The following is a 22,438-nucleotide window of genomic DNA, read 5'->3' as shown; positions in this document are numbered from 1 at the left end:
TCTTTGACAACCTCCGTAGCATGTCAGCTGGCAAGCTGCACAGTCTGTAAACCAACAAAGCACCCAGATGGACAGAGGAATGGATGAAGAAAAGGGATATGTAATGTGGCAAGGCATGAGAAAGAGGTTTTCACATTTCTCTCTCCCCATTCTTTACACTTATGGAAACCAAAAACAAGACCAATGTAGTGTTATCAAGAAAACTTCATGCAGTTATTTTCCATCTTTGGATGACTGATTTTGATATTTACATCTATACATTGGTCTCTCAAAACTCAGCCTGATAATGGTATCATAATCTTTAAACCGCCCGTGGCGCCGCGGGCGCCACGGACTAAATAAATGGTTAAGGGGTTCTAAGGTGGGATTTGTCCGTGATGAGGAAGGGTCCAGATTGGACCCTTCCTCAGGACAGACAATTGGAGGGACCACTCGGGTCCCTCCGATTCCCAGCCCCAGCAACTGCGAGCCGCGCGCAGCGCGGCTCGCAGTTGCTCCCTTTCCCGCAGGGCTGATGCGTCGGAGGCGCGAAGCGCCTCCGACGCATCAGGCCGGCCGCAAGCCAGCCCCTGCCAGCCGCGCAGAGCGCGGCTGCCGGGGGCTCCCTGCCCGGCGTCACGCCGCCGGGCAGGGAGCCCCCGGCAGTCCTGAGACGTCCCGTCCGCACCGGAGTCCTGAGTCGTCCCGTCCGCAGTCCTGAGACGTCCCGTCCGCACCGGAGGGAAGCAGGGAAGGAGGCATGGCGAGTCTCACCCGAAGGCTGGAGGCGGCCCCTTACAGCATCCTGGCCGTCCCTTCTTCCTACCGCTTGCCTCTCTCCATTGAAGACGCTGATCGCTTTAAACCCCCGGCTACTGCAGGCCGAAGGAGACTTGCCCGGGAGTGAACTCCATTAGACCGCCCTCAGGAAGAGCCTGCGCAGCCCCGCTGTGCCTCCACTTCTGTTTGCCCTGCAGCGACTCGCCTGGCAGAGTCGGAGAAGAGCCAGCTGCTTCCTCAGGGAATCCCCCCGAGCTGCTTTCGGTGAAGCGGCGAAAGCAAAGTGCTTCTGCAAGCCTCCGGGACTTTTGTGGGAGCTCTCCTCCTACCCTCCGGGGCGGATGGGACGTCTCAAGACTGCCGCGGGCTTCCTGCCCGGCGCCCTGACCCGTCCGGCCCCGCTGCTGATTGCCTCGCTGCCGATGCCCACAGCCAGTTCGGGCGTCGCCAACGGAAAGGTAGGGCCCAGCCAAAGCCGCTCCTGCCCGGCCGCGCCCTGCCAGACTCCCCAGCCTCGCTAGCGCCCACTGCATTAAGCCTGCAGCGGGCTTATTTACTAGTGATAGAATAAACTGAATGCACTCCAGAAATGTTTATAGGTGAATTTAGCTCATCAAGCCTATTTTTTCCTTTCATAGTTCACTGGGTTTTTACTACATTGAAAAAAAAAATTACAAGAAAATTATAAGCACATTTCCATTTTAAAACCTTTAATAATTTAAGGAATTTCAATTTGTGATCTTATTTTCACAATAAAATACCTTTTTATTCAATTATTTGTTCGTATCCACTGCTGAAATCAAACCTATTCATGTGTTTAGATGAGCACACATCTGATTTCTCTCCCACCACAGTAAAAAGATTTCATTATTCAATGGGGGGAAATCCTGAAGTTCCCTTATTTGATATTTCCTAAAAAAGACTTATTAGATTTTTAATTTGATTCCTTGCTATGGTGGAACGGGCCTGCACGCCCTGTTCCACTCTGCCCTCCAAGTTTTCCCCAACACGAGGAGAGGCTCTTCTTTCACTCTCAATTAACCACAGTCACCACCTGACCTTTGTAAAGACTTCCAGCTTCCAATTTCTGAGGCCTTGCCTCAGTGTCTCACATTATCCAGTGCTGGGTCACCACAGGGATAGTTTACTATCTTGTGCACCACTGCAGAAATAGCCACTTGCCAACTTGATGCCTTTCCCCTGGTGTTTCTTTTAAAATGGCATATCCAAGGCAGTTCTCTGTGGTACAGAGAACCACTACCAGCATCAAAAGTTATAAAGTATTTATTAAAGAGACAGTGCAGTCATCAGTGGCATTGTGTAGAGCTGGCTCCAAAAGCAGTTTAGAACTGGCATCACATGGGATGAAGGGATCTCCCCTTAGAATGATAAAACAGGGTTGCACTTACCTATAACTGGAGTCCATCAACTAGCAACCTGTGCTGTCACATATGGGGACTGCACATGGGTAATCTTACCATGAAGTTTGTAAACATCCTTAAAAAAATGTGAAGCAGCTCCCATAGTGACTTTCTACCTTTTTCCAGCATGTGTTTGCCTACAATTGTGACAACTCAATTACCACTAGTAACAGATAAGTACAACCCCATTTTCATCATCATGGTCATTGTGTAGCTCACATGGGATAATGACTGAATGTTTGGGTACGATGATTTCTAAGGTAAAAAGGTAAAGGTATCCCCTGTGCAAGCACCGAGTCATGTCTGACCCTTGGGGTGACGCCCTCTAGAGTTTTCATGGCAGACTCAATACGGGGTGGTTTGCCAGTGCCTTCCCCAGTCATTACCATTTACTCCCCAGCAGCAAGCTGGGTACTCATTTTACTGACCTCGGAAGGATGGAAGGCTGAGTCAACCTTGAGCCGGCTGCTGGGATTGAACTCCCAGCCTCATGGGCAAAGCTTTCAGAGCCTTACCACTCTGCACCACAAGAGGCTCATTATGATTTCTACTTTGGCCCTAATTTAGAAGAGTCGTTGACTAAAGCACCTCCTAAGAGAAAGATGGTATGTGCAAGCCTACATTAAAAGCAATCTGAAACATGCTTAGCTGACCCAATATATTGCTTGGTAAGTTTACAAACTTCCAAACTGCAACAGCTTAAGTCAATTTATAGTGCTCCTCTGGAAGAAGATATAGGTATTGCTTAAACTTCCTCCAGAATTATTATTCTGGAAGAAAGAGCTAAGGAAGTGTAGACTTTCCTGTCAACACTATCTAATTTACAGCCCTCTGTATTTATAGGGCAAAATTATGGGGGGGGGGGAGGCTTGTTTCTACCTTGGATGGGATGGTTGAAAAGGCAGCCTTCTTGGTTGTGTGCATGTTTTCTACTCTTTTTGTTAGAATGATGTACAGAGGCAAACTTAAATCAAAGACCTCTGGTGATTTCTAATAGGCCATCCATTATTAGTTTTACAAGGTCAACAGGGTGCATAATGTGAAAAAGGGAGTCATCAGCAAGTGGAGGGGCACACGAAACTTCAATATTTAGAGTGTAAGTTATGTGCAAAACCAGCTTGCTAAACAGGTGAAAATCTTCACTTGCAATAACAGAAGCAGGGGACCTCAAGGAATCCCCTGCACATAGTTCTGAAGAACAATTAGGACCCAATTCAGAACCGGGCTGCTAGTCAATCTTGGGACCACAGTCCTTACAGTAAAAAAGTGTTGGAACTTCCTCTGCTTGTCAAAATTTAGGGCCTCAACCCAGCAATGTGAATGGGAGATAGTTTTTAGAACTGGACCATACAGTTCTGTAGTACATCAACTGGTATGGGTCCTTGGGAGGCCAAGGAAGTTAAGCCCGATGAAGTCCCATTATCCTGGGTACTATAATGATAAAATATCAGGTCATAAAAATGATAGCCGGAATAGTGAGGAAGACCTAGTAGAGAGCACAATCCCAATCCATCTCATATAGCTGATAATGTAGGCCCAGGTCTGAACAGAAGAATGAGCCAGGTGAGTTGATTCTGAAAGAGTTGGTATTGCAGACACACGTGGATCTGGGGATCAAGCTTTGGAGTCAACAAGTTCTGCCTCACTCATAAAGCGGATCCAAGACTTCAACAATTTAATGCCAAAAGTGAGCTTGGAACTGTGGGAACCTTATTAACTGTCTCTAATGGAGTTTTGTCAGGAGCAGTATCACAGGGCTGGGCAGACTTAGAAACATGGTCCCAGATGTGTCACAGACCTTGTGCTTATGACTGGCCTTCATTGAAGGCACTCCGAGCAGAAATCACCATGGCTGGTTCCAAGGCTGAGATCAAAACTGCCTTCTGTACTGACTGAACCAAAGCCATTCTTGCAAGTTATGCAGAGCTCTTAGTAATGCGAGGAACGGTATGACCCTTGGAGACTGGGCCAGAAAGGGCCCTCTCCCACAGAAGAGTTTTTAAACAGGAGGCTGACCCTAAGCCTGACCCTTAGAGTGAATTGCTTACGAATAATACATCTGGAGAATATTTGTGTCTGAGAGTATTTGTGTCTGAGACAAAGTAAGCAGAGGGCATTTTGCATCATCAAGAAGAAAAAAATTATTTTTTGCCAAGCAATTCAAGGGGGAGAAAGGGCAATCTTACAATGAGTCCTGTTAAACATGCACCAATTTCAAAAGTCTTGAAGGCTTGGTGACAAAAATGGACTATTTATGTGAAAAAAACAAGGTTTGTCTAAAGAAAAGAATACTGTTGCTATAGAAAAAAAGCTACCTCTCTCCTCAGCAGAACAGAGAGGTACATGATCCCCCCACCCTTTCATACCAAAAAAAGACAGAAGGTTGGTGTAGGGATGGGGGAGAACCTCACATATCTTGAAGAGCTTTTATATTCTCCATAGTAGCCTGTACATGCACAGTGCCCATCTGTGACTACACTGTGACCATGATGATAAACTGGACTGCATGAGTGAAGTATCACAAGCCACATAATGAGACTGTGTATGATCTAACAGCTCCAGGCAAGGACTTGTCAGTATGGAAAGGTGCCTATGCCTTGAGTAAAATGCTCTCAGGTAAGAGTCCTCCTGGAAGATGAGACACAGAGTGTAGTAGTTTGTGCCATTTTAATACTGCAGTTGGTATACATTTTAAGCAGAGCCTTCTAGGCCAACCCAACCAGATAGTACGCTAGCAAAATTATTTCCAGTTTATCTAAGAAACCATCTCTACATTGTCTTCCTTAAAGGTGAAGAGTCAGACAACAGCAAGGCATTCTCTTTGTGGTGGCAGAGGTCTGAGAGACTGAGCTCTGTCCCTTCCCAGTTACATGACAAAAGGGGGATGTTTCCACGCCCTGCATAGTACCACAATGTGGCACAGAAGTAACAATCATGATCTTATTATTTTACAAATTGACTTGCATATGTAGTTTGGTCAGAGGCAATAAGCAATCTGGATATGTTAAATCTTTGGAAGTGAATCAAACATTTACAATAACTTGTACACTCAGATTGCTTTATACTCAGGAGACCTTGGAGCACAATTTCATCTAGTGAACTAATCTTTATATGCTTATTCTTTATCTAGAAAGAATTTATTATTTTTATTAGAAAGTAATTTATTATTTATTTATACAATTTATATACCACCTTTCCAGAAACCTGCTCTAGGCAGCCCACACAGGAATACAAATCATAAAAACAGCATAAAAATCATCAATAAAACTGTCATTAAAAATAATCTACAAAAACAGATCAATAAAATAAATCACAACATAAAATTGCACCAATTTTTTAAAAGACAATGAACAATCCTCAGGCCATATAAAAACTATTTTAAAAAGTAGACTCTTAGTTGGAAATCTTGGTATAAAGAAATGTTTTGGCCTGGCACATAAAAGAGGACAGAGCACATACTAGGTGAGTTGCCACTGTTCAAAAGGTGTAATGCCAACACTCAAGTCCCATCTCTGGTTAACATTCATCTGACCTCCACCGACAGGGACACAGAAAGCTGTGATGCGGAAGAAAACTGTCAGGCTGGACCACACCGCAGGAGGCAGTAAAATACACACCGAATTGTAGTTATGTAGAACTCTACCTGATGGCTCCTGCTTTCTTGCAAGACACTGTTGGGAGAGTATGGTCTCAGGTACCAGACAAATGTTTGCAAAGTAAACAAGGTTCAAAATAATTACAGGAACTAGAACAGCCAGGATGGGAATTTAAGGAGAAATTTGGCTAGTTATGTCCATTCCTGTCTCAATGGAAATCATCCCAAGCAAGGGCTTTGCGAAACAGGGAAAGTCAGAACTTCATTATATATAACTACAATGTGCTGTATAATTGTTTCCTAATCTACAACCTAATGATCTGAATATTGTTATTTACTGTTACTGAGTCACAAGTTGTTGTATTAACCAGCAACCTCTCCAGACCTCATTCACTGACCAAAGCACAGAGAATCAAGAGTCATTGCAATGCTGTGGAGTAGACATGCAACTTTACGGCACTTACCCTGTTGACTTGCTTAGTAATTGAAACATCTGTAAGAAAAGGAAGCAAAAAATTAGAAACTTCTGGAAAGCCCTGAAACTATTTTCAAGAACTCTGGTAAATCTGCACAATTCTTGTGCGACTTCTAATAATTCATAAATGTCTACTAAAACATATCAGACTTTTGTTCTCAGAATATTTTAAACCATTTAAAGTATGAAAATTTATTCCATAGATTAACAAACCTACCAACATATACCAAATTTTATCAATTCATTGATTGCCTGTGCCTTTTACTGTCAGCAAGTTCCTACCCTGGTTGCCACTAAATAATATAGAAACAAGTATCTGGTATACTCTCTTATTAGTAAGTAATAATAATTAAACAAAATGCAGGATCTTAGAAACCTGGGATCCAATAATCATGTTAATTGGGCCTAAAGATATAAATTTTCCAGAAATTTTCAATTTTGATTTTGTTTCCCTCCTCCAGAAAAATGGAAACAGGTACAATATTTACTTTCCTATCAAACCCAAACTTCTTTGACTGATTTAACAATATGAAATATGTTTATGTTATAACTCAGCATTTAAAATTGTGCTACTTGACATTTTTATGGAATTGAAAAATACATTTGATCTGCACTGGGAGATGCTAATTCTCATGGACTTCTCAACATCTTTTGATATTATCGGTCATGGTATATTCTGGACCAACTTTTCGGGGATTGAGACAGACAGGCACTGTTCAACAGTGGTTTTAATCCTACCTTGAAGATAGGTTTCAGAGTGTAATGTTGAAAGAATGCTGCTTCATCCTTGGACTCTGGGATCACAGGTTTTATGTTGTACCCCAAATGCTTTTCAACATGCAATGTCAATGGGAAAAGTCATCTGCAGATCAGATCAGAACTGCCACCAATATGCAGATGACACTCAGCGCTATCTCACACTTCCAGCAGATCACAGGAAAGTTTCAGAAACCATGAACAGGTGTCCTGGAGGCAGTTTTGAAATGGATATGAGCTAACAAACTAAAGCTTAATCCCAACAAAATCGAGGTACTGCGAGTGGCGTGAAGTTTACTCAGAAATTGGGATAACTCCAGTTCTGGAAGAAGTTCCATTCCCCATAAAGGAACAGGTTCAGAGGCCTGGGGATGCTGTTGGATATACAGGTGGCAGCAAGGGCCAGGGATGCATTTCACCAGACTTGGATGGTGAGCCAGTTGCATCCCTTCCTGAATGAGAAAGATCATGTCAGTGTGGTACCAGCAGTGCTCCCCAAAATTTCCCAATTTTTCTAGTAGAAATATTAAGAAACTCCTCAGGCATTTTCATGTTGTGCATCTGGAATGAGTGAAATGCCTTTTCTTACTCAAGAAGGGAAAATATTTCATAGGATTTTATTCATTACTATCCCAAATTACCCACTTTTTCAATGGGGAAAAATAGAAAAAAAATTCTCAGACCTTTTCATGCCATACATTTTGAATATGAAAAACCCTCACTTAAAAGTATTTTAGTCATTCTAAAAGAGAAAATATTCAACCAAACTTTCTTTCAATGTTCCTTCACATTGGAAAAATGGGGGGGGGGGAATTCTGAATGTCATACAATCAAGTGCCAGGCATTTCATTTTTAAAAATTACATCTCAAAGATTTCACAGCCATCTATGCCATCTATGTCTGTGGCAATCACTACAAATTCCACATTACCATTACTTGCGGGGTAAAGAATTATTTTCTTTTGTGTGTACTCAATCTACTATTCATCAACTTCATTGGATGCCCTCAAGACCTAGTATTTTAAGAGAGGGAGAAAAAATTATTTCTGTCCACTCTATCACATGCATAATTTTATAAACCTCTATTATCTCTTTTCTAAATGCAAGAAGTCTCAGGCTCTTCAGGCTTCCTCACAGGAAAGGTGCCGAAACCTATTAATTGTGCTGGTTTCTCTCCTTGGTACTTTTTCCAGCTCCTTTCCTTTTTGAGATACAGTGGCCAGAACTGCACACTGTATTCCAAATGAGATTTCCACCACAGATCTGTGGGAGTATAATAATTTATTTTATTTTCAATTCCTTTCCTAATCATCTCCACCACATAGTTGCCTTTTTCACTGCAGCGGCATACCAGGTTCACATTTTCATTGAGGTATCCACTACTAGTCCAAGGTTTCTTTCCATCTCAGTCTCAACAAGTTCAGATGCCATTAGCATGAAACTGGGATTTTTTTTTAATTTCAATGTCCATCACCTATACTTACTTATGCTGAACCATTTGCCATACTATCACCCACTCACCCAATTTTAAAAATCAATGTACGTAACTTCTGCTGCTCTGCAGTCTTCTGGTACCGTAGCTGATTTTAGTGACAAGTTCCTAGTAAATATTAGGAGAACAATATATTCACACTTCTCTAAGAGCTTATCAGCATCTGGGAACTTAGTAGTTTGTAATTTTACAAACAGGTCTATAATATCATTTCTCATCGCCTCAAATTGACTCAGTTCTTCAGTCTCCCTTCCCAAAAATAGCATCTGTGGCATGGACCCCACACCTTCCATAGTGAATACAGTTACAAAGAAGGCATTTAGCTTCTGAGCTATCTCCCTGTCTTCTTTTAGCTGTCCTTTTTATTTCTTGGTCTTCAAGACACCCAATTCCTTATCTGGCTTTGGGTGTATATGAAGAAATGTTTATTGTTTGTCTTGATGCCTTTAATAATCCACATTTTAAATTATTTTTGTATGCCTAATTATTCACTTACAGTTCTTTTGCTCCCTTCTATTCATTTCATTAAGAACACTTTCAAATTTCAAAAAGACGCCTTTTTTGCCTTTCATGGCTTCCTTGATTTGTGTTAAACATTCAGGCATTATTTTAAACTTGCAAGTGCCTTTCCTAATCCAGGAAAAATAACATTCTATTTGAGTTTAATATGATTTTAAGTAGCTTCCAAACATCATCTACAGATATGAATTGCTTGTTTATCACCTTCAGCATCCTTTTAACTATTCCCTTCATGTCTTTAAAGTTCTCTCTTTTGAAATCAAAGGTCACTGCTTTGGTCTTTACAGGTAACTTTTCATGGACAAGAATGCTGAACATAATATCTTTATAGTCAACACTTCCAACTGGCACAATAATATCTACATATCTCACCAAATCTTGAGCCCCACTCAGAACCAAGTCCAAGATCATGACAACTCTGGTTAGTTTCATGAGCAGCACTGCATATTCATTTATAATGTGCAGAAATGTAATTTCTGTAACACATTATCAAAACATTACCCATCCAATGTCTCTGCACATGGACTTCCTTTGTCATCCTGCTCTCATTCCCAAATTCTACTGTGCTGCTACTAATAGTACCTTGAATATTTACACTATCGTCCCTTTGGACTTAGTTGCACCAAACAGAAGTTCCCCAATTCCGTTATGCTCCCCCACACACACACCAATGGATTAGTTTATAAGCTGTTCTTGAACACTCACCAAAAGCTAGAAGATTTTCAGATAGATACTCCCAAACTGTTCAGGACTCACCCTTCAAGCAAACACACATACACTTACTCTTCTTTGCCTTACACACCAATTCTAAGCTCAAATCCCCTGTTAGAAGCACGGTTAAAAGACACAAGTTGTAAAACCTGGGGTATAAATATCCAGGAAAAATGTTTGCCCTCTTACAGGCTGAGACCTGGCAGGAAATAATGGATGGATATTATGGAATTCATTTTGGAGTTAATGAGGCCCTGTGCACAGTGGCTACTGGCACTACTATACCATTGCAAATGTATCTTTTAATTTTAGGAAGTAGTGGGGAATTGGAAGGAGGGCTGGTTAGTGCTGGGGGAAGACAAGTATGAACTCTTCTGAGCTGAGGCAAAGATCAGAGATCTGGATGCAATTAAAAATGGGAATGAGGCTTTTTGAATCTACTAAGCGCCTCCTGCAATGTACTCATTACAGTATAGATGAAAGTAATAACAAGGACAGTTTCCACTTCCTAAGAACCAATGTTTCACAGGCCAGCTGACCTCAATGAATTTGGCTTTAACGTAACTTAATAGTCTCTGTGTTTCTTTTCACTATACTGTGAAATCTCTCAGAAGATTATAAATTGAGTGAAAACTTTTTCCCCTTTTGTATTTACTCTTAATACCCACTACAGTGCTCTGACTGCTATATCTTTTTGAACATAATTTCACATCTATGTGTTAATTGGTTCTTTTCTAAGAGAAAAATAAAACCACTGAAACAATATCCCTACTACATAAGGGAAAACGATGACACTAAACATCTGTCTCTGCTTTTAGGGTTAATCTGGCTCACTTTCTTGTTTCTACATTTCTGAATACACTAAAAACAAGAATACTTTTGCTGAACTTTGTAGTGCAATTCCCAACATCTGCAGAGAAGTCAAACCTGAACAGCTCACTCTTTCAGACAAGAGAAACAAAAGAAAATGCCCCTTGGGAAACTTCTGCTAACGTCAACAAGGGTAAGGGGATCATTAGCAGCAGAAATGATAGGTTACCACATGGGAGAGAGCAGTGATCCAGTGTGGAACAGATTTACGTCAAGGGAACCATCTCATTCCCTCTGAAGGAACTCTACGGTAACTACAACATACGTACATTTGTATTAAAGACATATTTTATTTATTGTACTTCAGGGACTGAAAAAATTCCACTGAGAGTATGTTAGATTGTCTTCCGCACAAACACATGCATTGGAAAAATGACCAGAACATAAATTTTCTTTTTAGAATAGCTAAACAGCTTTTGTTGGAATAATATTTTAATATTCCAACAACATACTTATACACAGGTCTGACCTAATCACATATAAAGCAGAGGATTTGATTTTTGAAACATGTGACTACAATATGCATGTATTCTTCCAGCTGACAGCATAAAGAACTGAGGCCAAAGAGCAGTGACATTTTAAAATATTTGGCAAAGTAGTAAGAAGGAACTCTTCTCACTGAAAAACAAACCTTTTCCTCTTCTTCTCTTAGGTTGATTTTGTACGGGTGGAAAAGGTCAGGAGGGTGCTCATATGGAAGTAGGGCTGATCCCCTCTTCCACATGACATTGCCACTAGGCCAGCCCCCTTCCAGAGCTGGTGTGCAATACACCGCCAATGCCTTGCTTTAAGGGAATGCAGATATTTTCTGTTTCCTTAAATGCTCCAGGGGCCAACAGGGTTTTTTAAATAGAATCATAGAGTTGAAAGGGACCACCTGGGTCATCTAGTCCAACGCCCTGCACTATGCAGGACACTAACATCCCTATCGCTCATCCACTGTAACCTTCCACCCCCTTGAGCCTTCGCAGAATTAGCTTCTTCGTCAGAAGGCTATCTTGCCTCAGATTAAAAACTTCTGACGATGGAGAACCCACCACCTCCCGAGGAAGCCTGTTCCACTGAGAAACCGCTCTAACTGTCAGGAACTTCTTCCGGATGTTGAGATGGAATTTCTTTTGAATTAATTTCATCCCATTGATGCTGGTCTGTCCCTCCAGAGCAAGAGAGAACAACTCTGCTCCATCTTCTACATGGCACACTTTTAATACTTGAAGATGGCTATCAAATCACCTCTTAGTTGTTTCCTCTCCAGGCTAAACAGACCAAGCTCCCCCAGCCTTTCTTCATCTTGGTCTCCAAACCCCTCACCATCTTTCTTGCCCTCCTATGGACATGCTCCAGTTTGTGTACATCCTTCTTCAACTGGGGTGCCCAAAACTGAACACTGTACTCCAAGTGAGGCTGAACCAGAGCAGAGTAAAGCGGTACCATCTCCTCCTGTGATCTGGACATGATACTCCATTTGATACAGCCCAAAAACCCGTTTGCCTTTTTAGCCACTGAGTCACACTGCTGACTCATGTTCAATGTATGGTCTACTAAGATTCCTAGATCCTTTTTGCACATGCCACTGCCAAGACCAGCCTCCCCCATCCTATATTGATGTATTTGATTTTTCCTACCTAAATGCAGAACTTTACATTTGTCCCTATTGAACTTCATGTTATTCAGTTTAACCCACTTCTCGAGCCTATCAAGATCATCCTGTATTCTGATTCTGTCTTCTGATGTATTTACTACCCTTCCTAGTTTAATATCATCTGCTAATTTAATAATTTGATAATAAGTTCTGCATCTGGGTCAGAAAAATGAAAAGCATACCTACTGGATGGGGAATACGCTTCTAGGTAACACTGTGTTTGAAAGAGCCTTTGGGGTACTTGTGGACTGTAGACTAAACATGACCAGGCAGTGTGATGCAGCGGTAAAAAAGGCAAATGCCATTTCGGGCTGTATCAACAGGGGCATCACATCAAAATCATGAGATGTCATAGTCCCGTTGTATACAGCACTGGTTAGACCACACCTGGAGTACTGTGTGCAGTTCTGAGGCCTCACTTCAAGAAGGACGTAGATAAAATTGAAAGGGTACAGAGGAGAGCAACGAGGATGATCTGGGGCCAAGGGACCAAGCCCTATGGAGATAGGTTGAGGGACTTGGGAATGTTCAGCCTGGAGAAAAGGAGGTTGAGAGGGGCCCTCTTTAAGTATTTGAAAGGTTGTCATTTGGAGGAGGGCAGGATTCTGTTCCCATTGGCTGTAGAGGAAAGGACACGCAGTAATGGGTTTAAACTACAAGTACGACAATATAGGCTAGATATCAGGAAAAAAATTTCACAGTCAGAGTAGTTCAGCAGTGGAATAGGCTGCCTAAGGAGGTGGTGAGCTCCCCCTCACTGGCAGTTTTCAAGCAAAGGTTGGATACACACTTTTCTTGGATGCTTTAGGATGCTTTGGGCTGATCCTGCGTTGAGCAGGGGGTTGGACTAGATGGCCTGTATGTTTCTCCAGAGCAATGTGGTGAGGGGTTAATCAAATCTCTTTAACTTTTGCTCAGTAAGGAGAATTGTTTTCTAAATCAGAAGGCCCACCTTGTACTTGGCTACCTCTTGAAATATTGCCAATGCTGATATGTCAAACTGACCTATTCTCAAGGACAGAGGAAGAAGCTGAAATTGTTTATGTTAACCATTGGAGGCTAGCAGGGAGGCGGAAGGAACAGAAGTTGCCTTTTTGGGACCTTTCTAGGGAGCTGGCATGGTGGCATGTGCAATGGGGTGGAGATAATAACCACCCCAGGTTATTGGCTTGACCCGAAAAGACATCACCTTTCCCGACTCCAATGGGAAGTTATATAATCTCATGCAATTGTTTTGTTCTACACAGAGATTTGGGTACTCCTCTATGTCTATATTTCTTCTGCAGTAAAAATATAAAAGGTTTTTCTCTCCTTGTGATTCATTGTGGATGGGCAAAAGAACCCTGAATTGGCTATTTGGCCATCAAGAGCTTCCAAAATAAACAAAGATCCTACCTTCCTTTATGTTTTGCTTCCTTTGCAGCCATTTTTCTATTGTCTCAGCACTAACACTTTCTGACACAAATTCATCCAATACCTGCGGGTTAAGAGAAAGATATGCCTTCACTTTTTCTTCGGTCAGACCTGCAAAAAAATAAAGAGAGAATTCTGTTCACTTATGGCAATTATTTTAAAAAATCATAGTCGTCGAGCCTGTTTTAAAAATACTAGGCGTGGAACCTATCAGACATAGTCGTGGTTCTACAATTAGCGGACACGACTTACCGTTACCACCTTTGAAGCTACGGCCGCACCAAGGAAGGAGCAACATCGTCTTCAGTCGGCGCACTCAGCTACGGCCCATGTCATATGGAGGGGGTGGGGCAGGGCCTATTTCAGGCTGAGCACAAGGCCACCTCGCCTCTCTGTGCCACGCCGCCCAAACAGCTACCCTCCCTCCCACCCAGTTGGTTATGTTTTGTATCAATTTTTTAATGTTGGTTGTCATTTGTTGCAGCTGCAGGTTCAGTCCAGTAAGGAGCCTGTTGGCAGGGAGTCCTGTCTGCGTATGGGACTCCCTGAGGTAGGGCGTCTCCCTAAAGAGGCTGACCACAAGTGCACGGCCTACCTGGCTGGGAGGCCAGAGGCCTGTGGCCAGGCGGCTGAGGATGCCAATGGAGGTGGACACCTGTTGGTCCCCATCAAGTCACCCTTCAAGTGACTTATTCTGTGTTGCAGCATGACCTGTCCTCCCGGCTGGGAGCGAGGCAGTGACCCCGAGCATCACGGATCATGACATCTAAGCAGTTGGACGGCTGAGGGGTCAGGCTTCCTTACCCAGGATTTTGTGTGGCCAACCTTCCGTTGAGGGTGGCAATAAAGGCTGAGACTAATTTTCATTGCCGAAAGGCTTCATTGAGCTAGTCGCCACTTGCTAGTCCATAGCTTTTAAATCTGGAATTGCCATGTTTTATGCTCTTAGTTTTTGCCAGCAACTCAAGTGTCACTTAAGTCAACTTCTTTTGCATGCTGGTATTTTCTGTATTATCTCTCAGGCTTGATCTCTGGGATTTTTATCATAATAATAATAATAATATTTATCATTAAAATGATAAAATAATGAGTCTCCCTACTATGGCATTCACCATAATTCTGCCCAACCCACTGGAATATGAGTATGAGTTAATGTAATGTTTCTCACGTTTTTCTACTGTTCCATGTTGCTTGTTGTTCACTACATTCATTATTGTTAATCTAAGTTATCTGTATTGTTTCTGTTTTATGTTAACTGCCCTGAGCCTTCAGGGAGACTAGTATATAAATGTAATAAACAAACAAATAAAATGGCAACATTTTTCTCTATTCCTTCTCCTTTCAGCTTATTTAGTTCCCTTTCAAAGCTGAATGGCTCTCTAAAACATTAATATATCATTGTTGCAATGTTATAATTGGAGGAGGAGCGTGTCTCATAGCTTAAGTGCCACTCAGCGCTTAACATCCACTCAGGTTGGCTGTCCCACCCATGAGTGCCTCCTCCTCCAACTGGCTTGCCCCTCTGTCCACCAGCCAGCCAATCACCTTCCGTCCCCCACCCCTGACCACCCCATCCTCCTTCCACTTTCCTCCAAGGCTCAGAGGCTGCAGATCCCTGCCATGTGAGACCTGCCCCTGCCAGTGAGTCCCAGGGGCCTCCAGCCTTTCCAGGTCCTGGGGGGAGGGGGAGGCCATCTGCAGAGTTCTTCCACACACACCCAGTCTAGCGCCCATTTTATTCCTGAATGCAACAGGCTTGCCCCCTAGTCTTTAAACCTCCCCCCCCCCACTCTGGAGGAGCGGGAGGAATAAAAGAGTAAGGGCAAGTGGGGAGGAGTTAGGGCGGGCCCTGTCCGAGATAAAAACTCAGGGGGCCCAATCAGGAGCCGCAAAGCAGCTCTGCTGCCCTTTTCCAGCTTCTGCCGGGGCCAGGCACTCCTTCGCGGCCACGGAGGAGCGCCTGGGCCTGGCAGAAGCCTTGCCCACCCTCCGCCGCCCTTTCCCAGCTTCTTCCAGGCCCAGGCACTTCTTCACGGCTGCAGAGGAGCGCCTGGGCCCGGCAAAAGCCTCTCCCTCCCTCTGCCGCCATTTTCCGGCTTCAGCTGGGCCCAGGCGCTCCTTCGCAACCGCGAAGGAGCACCTGGGCCCGACAGAAGCCTAGGCCGCCCTATGCCGCAATTTCCAGGCTTCTGCTGGGCCCAGGCGCTGCCTCACAGCCGCGAGGGTGCGCCTGGCCCCGGAACAAGCCTACGCCACCCGCCACCAACCTTCTTAGGCTTCTGCCGGGCCCCGGATTCCCCTGGGCCCGGCAGAAGTCCACCCAACACACACACACACACACACTGCTCTTCCCCCTGCCCAACCTACCTCGCCTCTCCCTTAACCCTCCCTTCCAGACCCACACAAACATATGCACACACACACACCTTTTACCCACACAAACATGCGCATGCACACACACACTGCCATCTCCCTCCCACTTCCCCCCTGCCAACCCATCCTTCACATATACCCCTCTCCCATCCCATTCTATCTACCTCCCTGCCTGCCTTCTTCCCTTCCTTCCTCCCTTTCTCCATCTCCTTCTTCTCTCTCTGTCTCTCCCTCTCACTTACTTCCTCTTACTTCCTTGATCCCTTCCTGTTCTTCTCCCTTCTATCCATCCCTGCAAAATCCTCTTCCCCTCCTTTCTCCCTCCCACTCCTCCTCCCCTCTTCTACCTTCCTTCACGACATTCTTCCTCCCTGCGCACTAGCGCCCGCTGTATTTCCCTTCACAGCGAGCTGTATTTCTAGTAATAAATAAATTAAAAAATACATGCACCAGAAGTTATGTCATCTTGTCAAAAATAATGCAGAATGCTTTGGTATTTGGAAAAAACTGTACATAAAAATGACATCTATAGAGTTTTTGCTTCTACCCAGAGCATCCCCATGTTGCCAGCATCAGGATGGAATCAGTTCCAGTGTGGAAATGACACTGCTGCATTGCCAGCAACAGATGCCTAGGACTAGCTGTCCGGCTGGAAAGTGCCCACCCCACCACCTGATCGGTTGCTATTAAAATCATGAAAGTAGCTGGCTATCAAGTAATAACATATTCATGTGCCCTTAAATCCCCAAGAGAAAACAAAATAACAAACATTTATTGAGGAGTGCTACAAGATAATAGACTAGAACGGAGAGAACAGGAAGTCATTAATTAGGCTGCAAATACACCAAAGGAAAATTATAAGACCTTTGTGAAGAGGGACTTGCTTCCAAGCAGACACACTAGGAGTTCACCTACGAGGATAAATTTGATGGGGAATGTACATATAATACTTTCCCCTTCTTCACTAAAACTGAATAGTTATACTCTATGCATATACAACATTCTATATTATGGAAAGAGTTGTGAGATAGGGGTCCAAAATTCCTAACAACTAACTTAAGAAACTGGGATCTTCTAAAAGTAGTATTGTAATAAATTGGGAAGGAAGGAAATAATAACTATTTACAATTTAAAATGCCATTTTATTTGTTTGTTTGTTTATTGTATTTATAGACCGCCCTCCCCGAAGGCTCAGGGTGGTTTACATGAAAAAACAAAATAGTACAGGTAGCATCATTAAAGTAACAGTAAGGTGGTTAACAACAACAATAACATTTACATAATAATGATAACAACAATAACATTAAAAGAAGGTGAAACTGCAAGAGCCTTAGCTCAACTCGTACTGAGACCCAGGGGTTGGGTGGATTTGTTAACAGTCATGGTAGGAGGGGAGGGCTGGGGGGCCAATTGGAAATGATGGACAGGTCGACCTCAACCAAATGCCCAGTGGAGGAGCTCCCTTTTGCAGGCCCCGTGGAACTGCTTTAGTTCTGTCAGTTTCTTACTGCTGCATCTTCAGGTATATTTAAGGAATCAGGATTACAACTAGGGAAAACATAGAAGCCTACAAGAGGTACATATGAAATATGACACTGAAAAAGGAAAGTGCAGTTAAAATAATGTGCCATTCTTGAATAAAGAGTCCAAAAGGATTAATCTAACGGAAAATAGTAATCAGCATGTTAGGCATGCCTCTAAATTTTGTTCTAGAGTAAAGAAAGACGGGAAAGACAAGACAGAGCCAGGTGCTTGGTAGGAAGGTGAAAAACAGAAGTGGCAGAGGATACAAGGACTATGATAAACATTGCCACATGATACAAGTCTTTTGATTGTCACTGGACCAAAAAGTTTTCTGAAACCTTATCTCACACTAGAAAAACTCTCCACAACGTTTTTTATACTATTATTTATTTATTAATTAAATTGATAGCCAGCTTTCCTCCTAAAACGCACATAAAATATAAATTCCATAAAATCCCATGAACTCCAAAGATGGCCAGGTCCCTCCCACCTCCCAGTGTCATTTAACAAGGGGTGCATTAGAGGCTGTATAGCACAGCCTGAGGGATATAGTGAGGGTTCAGGCACCTTAAAGTCCTCTTCTATCTCTTCAACAGAGAGAAACTCTCCCTCGTCCCTAGTATTAATCTCATTATCAGAGGCCTCCACTGAGTCTGAGGTTTTTCTGGGCTGTGTTATGCCCCCGTCTCCGAGGAAGCATTGCCACAGCCAGCAGCTCCAAAAACAATAGAGCAACCCACCCCATTGACAGAATCCAGCTGTACAGAGGAGGACAGCAGGGAGGGGCCCAGCCATTCAGCTCTGATACAGCCAACAGCCACATCCCCATCATGAGCCCAGCAGAACCCACTCCTCCCCAAAAGATATATAAACTCTGGCTTTGCCAAGCCAAAGTGTGCACCTGACTCGGATCCACTCAGGTCACCCATCGCACTGGTCATGTCACTCTCTGCCTCTATGTTCTTCAGGACTAGTAAATATACATCTTGCTGTTTTTAGGTACAAAGTCGTGTCCGACCCATCGTGACCCTATGTACAATGCTCCTCCAGGCCTTCCTGTCCTCTACCATTCCCCGGGGTCCATTTAAGTTCGCACTGACTGCTTCAGTTACTCCATCCAGCCACCTCATTCTCTGTCGCCCCCTTCTTCTTTTGCCCTCGATCGCTCCCAGCATTAGGCTCTTCTCCAGGGAGTCCTTCCTTCTCATGAGGTGGCCAAAATATTTGAGTTTCATCTTCAGGATCTGGCCTTCTAAAGAGCAGTCAGGGCTGATCTCCTCCAGGACTGACTGGTTTGTTCGCCTTGCAGTCCAAGGGACTCACAAGAGTCTTCTCCAGCACCAAGTAAATATACATACTACAACTCTTTTCCCCTTTTGAATTCCTTTCTGCTTGAATGTTAGTGCACCTAATATATGTTTCTCTTTTTCTTTTTATTATTTTCTTTCCAATAAAGATTGCTTGTTATTTTACTATAACTACCTTTTGTCTGCCTTGAGCTCTAAAGGGTTCAATTACCTCATAAATATTGGCAAAGCCTCTCTCAAAGCAATTCCCCACTACACATAGACACATTTCTTGGACACATGTGTCTGTTTCTGGTAACTCGAGGAAGGAGAGAAACTGGCTTGGGGGTTGTCCCATACAAGGAGACGTACAGTTGAAAGCAGCTTTGATCCTGCCTTTCTTAGTAAGGGGTGGGAAATCCCATCCAGATGTCCTAGACCTCAAAAGAAGTTGTACTTCAATTATCTGCAACAAGTACATTTCCATGTCCCCACTGCTAAAATCTTATTGATATTATGCCCAGTAATGTAGATCACAGCTGACAAGATTTGCACACTGTAAACACTGTAATAAAAATGCACATTTTAAAAATGCAATTCTGAGTATAAGTTTTATCAGGAAAGCCTGTCTTTGTTTAACAAGACAATTTCAAAACCCTTCTATCAGCATTTAGGATGTGAGAATAATATGATACAAACATTCTTCAAAGGAAAGGTATATTGGAAAAAAGAGCTGCCAGTTGCCTAGAGGGACTACGTTACATGTTTTCACAAACAGAAAACACACTGAATACCAAAGTACTAATTAGTTCTGCTGGGGACAGAACTAAGTACAGTAACTCCTTAACAAGCACTTCCCATTGAAAGACTGAGAATGACAAATATCTGCTCTAGAACGACTAATAATGATGCTATTACGTAGGAGTTTTAAAATGTGCAGAATACTTCCTTGAAATATCGACCAGTAGTGTCATCCTCACTTGCAGGACTCAGACACAGACAGGGGCTTGCCTAATGCTATCTAATAAATTTACTTATGAGGTTTGACTTTCCCAGTTTACATTCTTAGCCACCAGAAAGAACTGCACAATACCAGGTCCACAATTTACCAAAACAGATAATGCAATTTCATAAATTGCCCTGTACTGGATGTCCTAGGCTAGCCTGATCTCATCAAATCTCAGAAGCTAAGCAGGCCTATAAGTACTTGAATGGGAGACCACTAGGGAAGTCCACAGTTGCTACACAAAGGCAGCCAATGGCACACCACTTCTATTCATCTCTTGTCTTGAAAACCCTACAGCAGGGGTCATCAACCCCCGGTCTGCGGCTCATTGCCGGGCTGCAAAGGCCACAGTACCGGGTCACCAGCAACCGCGCCTGCCTCCCCCCGCCCACAGCAAGAAGGAAGGGAAGAGGCAGGCACAGCCGCCAGCACGCCGGTGATGCTAACGCGCATGCGTGCAGTTGCTGCGCATGCGCGTTAGCGCCCCCTGGTGGCGAAAATGCACATGTGCGGCAAGTGCGCGTGTGCATTTTAACAGCACCCGGGCTGTTGGCTCTCCCCTCACCCCGGAGGCGGTCCCTGAACTGAGAAAGTTTGGGGACCACTACCCTACAGGGCTGCTGTAAATTGGTTGCAACTTATCATAGAGTTTTTCCATGTCTGCCTTCCTTGGTATATTCATTCATTCATTCATTCAGCTTATATACTGCCCCTCACTGTGAAGTCTCAGGGCAGTGTACACAGAACAAGAAAATATATTAAACATTCATAACCATTTCAAAAAAAGAATAATATAATTGCAGGTAATCAGTATATTGCAAGTTAACAAGACCAGCATAACATATGAAAGAAGTTGATGTTACATTTCCTGGCCATAAAGTCAGTGATAAGGTCCTCGCTGCTGATTTTATCTAAAAGCCTAGTGGAAGAGCTCCATTTTGCAGACCCTGTGGAACTGTTTAAATTCTGATAGGGCCTTAATCTTATTAGGGAGGTCATCCCACCAGGATGGGCCAGAGATTTCTTTGGGGCCAGGAATTACTAGGTTGTTAGCATGCATGGAGCAAGTCACTCTTCAGGGGGTATATGGGCAAACAGACACTGTTGACCAGAGCCATTTTGGAAATTTTCTGGAAACTGCTGGCAAGAAATTTTCAAGCCCAGACTTTCCAGAAAACCCACATGACTGACTAATGCCATAAAATGAATCCACTCATCACACATAATAGCAGAATAGTCTTTCCAAAACAGATTTTTTCTTAAAAGCATACTGTGAAAGATAGCACAAACCTTATAAACTAAATACCACAAAAATAATCATAATCAAACAATAACCAAAATTGTATTTTCCTATAAACCAATTAAAAGTTGCATTGCCAATTACTAATAATGTATGTGATTTCTTTTCATACCCCATAAGCCTCTGATTTTTAAAAAATGTTGTTTTAAAAAAAAATAAATATCAATTATCTGAATATCTGAATAGAGACAATTGCTACTGATGTCAATGAAAATTGAATGTTTGTTTCTCATAAGTACAGTCAAGTCATTTCTGTCTTATGATAACTTGAAGAATTAATGAGCTCTGAAATATCCTATCACTAAGTTGGCTTATTAAACCCCCTCCAAATAACATCGACAACATTTGAAGGCTGTTTCAGGAGGAGGCCATTTTTAAGCAAGATGTTGTAAATCCAGGAAAGTGGGTTCATCATCCTCTATCACATGTCCCAGGGGTGAGCAAGCAGCTAAGAACCAGGGATAGGAACATATAGACGGGGAAATGAGCAAGAGGCTCTTGATCGTTTCCCCACCCCCTCTACTTGCTCACCATTAGCACAGCCACCATCTTTATCTAATAAGTAAGATCTGCCACTGTGGCTGTCTCACCAACCAAACTGTCAAATCCCTGTCCCTTCCACTCTTCTTCTCACCCCCAACCACCCCACCCCACTGATCCATCCGCCTGCTGCTCAGCCTTACCCTGGTCTGCGCACCTTCAACTCAGCCTTGGCCTCTTGAAGGTGCATGGACCAGCAGAAGGCTGAGTGGCAGGTGGACGGACCAGTCAGATGGGTTGGGTTGGGGGTGAGGAATGGAAGGGACAGGGATTTGACAGCTTGGGTGGAGAGATAGCCACAATGGCAGCAGTTACTTAGATAAAGATGCTGGTTGAATTACTGCAGGGGTAGGAATCGCCTTGCTGTGTTTTTTTTGGGGGGGGGGGGTCCTTTGCCTTGCGTGCTAATGCATATCCATTCCCCTACATAGCCTTCAATTTTTTTTTTAATTGTACTCTGGGAAACTTTGTAGGAACCCAACCTCTGATTGGTTGCCTCTGTTGATTGACAGGCTGGGAAGCAGTGACTAAAAGAGTGTGTTGCTCTCGCTAGTGCCTTTTTCACAGCTAGTGAGAAGTGGGAAAGGTGAGACACCACAGTAGAGTGTGATGGAAAGAAATTGCTAAATTTGTCATACATTTGCGGGTAGGAGAAATCACGTGATTTTGCCCCATGTGCAAAAGTGGTAATTGCATGGAAACAAACCAGAAAACGCATGATTAAAGCTGCTGAAACAGAAAAACTTCCATGTGGAAT

General features: G+C 43.3%; 1 protein-coding gene across 6 annotated transcripts in view; it reads right to left on the bottom strand.

Moving 5' to 3' along the window:
• Nucleotides 1-22,438, bottom strand: part of PDE10A (phosphodiesterase 10A) — a 318,318-nt gene that overhangs the window by 96,865 nt on the left and 199,015 nt on the right. For all 6 annotated transcript variants that reach the window (XM_077347885.1, XM_077347873.1, XM_077347876.1 and 3 more), the window contains exons 2-3: nt 13,635-13,763; nt 6,240-6,268 (exon numbers count right to left, since the gene is read on the bottom strand). In XM_077347885.1, coding sequence (XP_077204000.1) covers nt 6,240-6,268; nt 13,635-13,763 — 158 coding nt within the window. The remainder of the gene's footprint in view (nt 1-6,239; nt 6,269-13,634; nt 13,764-22,438) is intronic.

This window comes from Paroedura picta, chromosome 1 (genome assembly GCF_049243985.1).
Source record: "Paroedura picta isolate Pp20150507F chromosome 1, Ppicta_v3.0, whole genome shotgun sequence".
NCBI lineage: Eukaryota > Metazoa > Chordata > Lepidosauria > Squamata > Gekkonidae > Paroedura > Paroedura picta.
The sequence above is the reverse complement of the archived record's forward strand: the minus strand, read 5'-3'. Positions and strand labels throughout refer to the sequence as shown.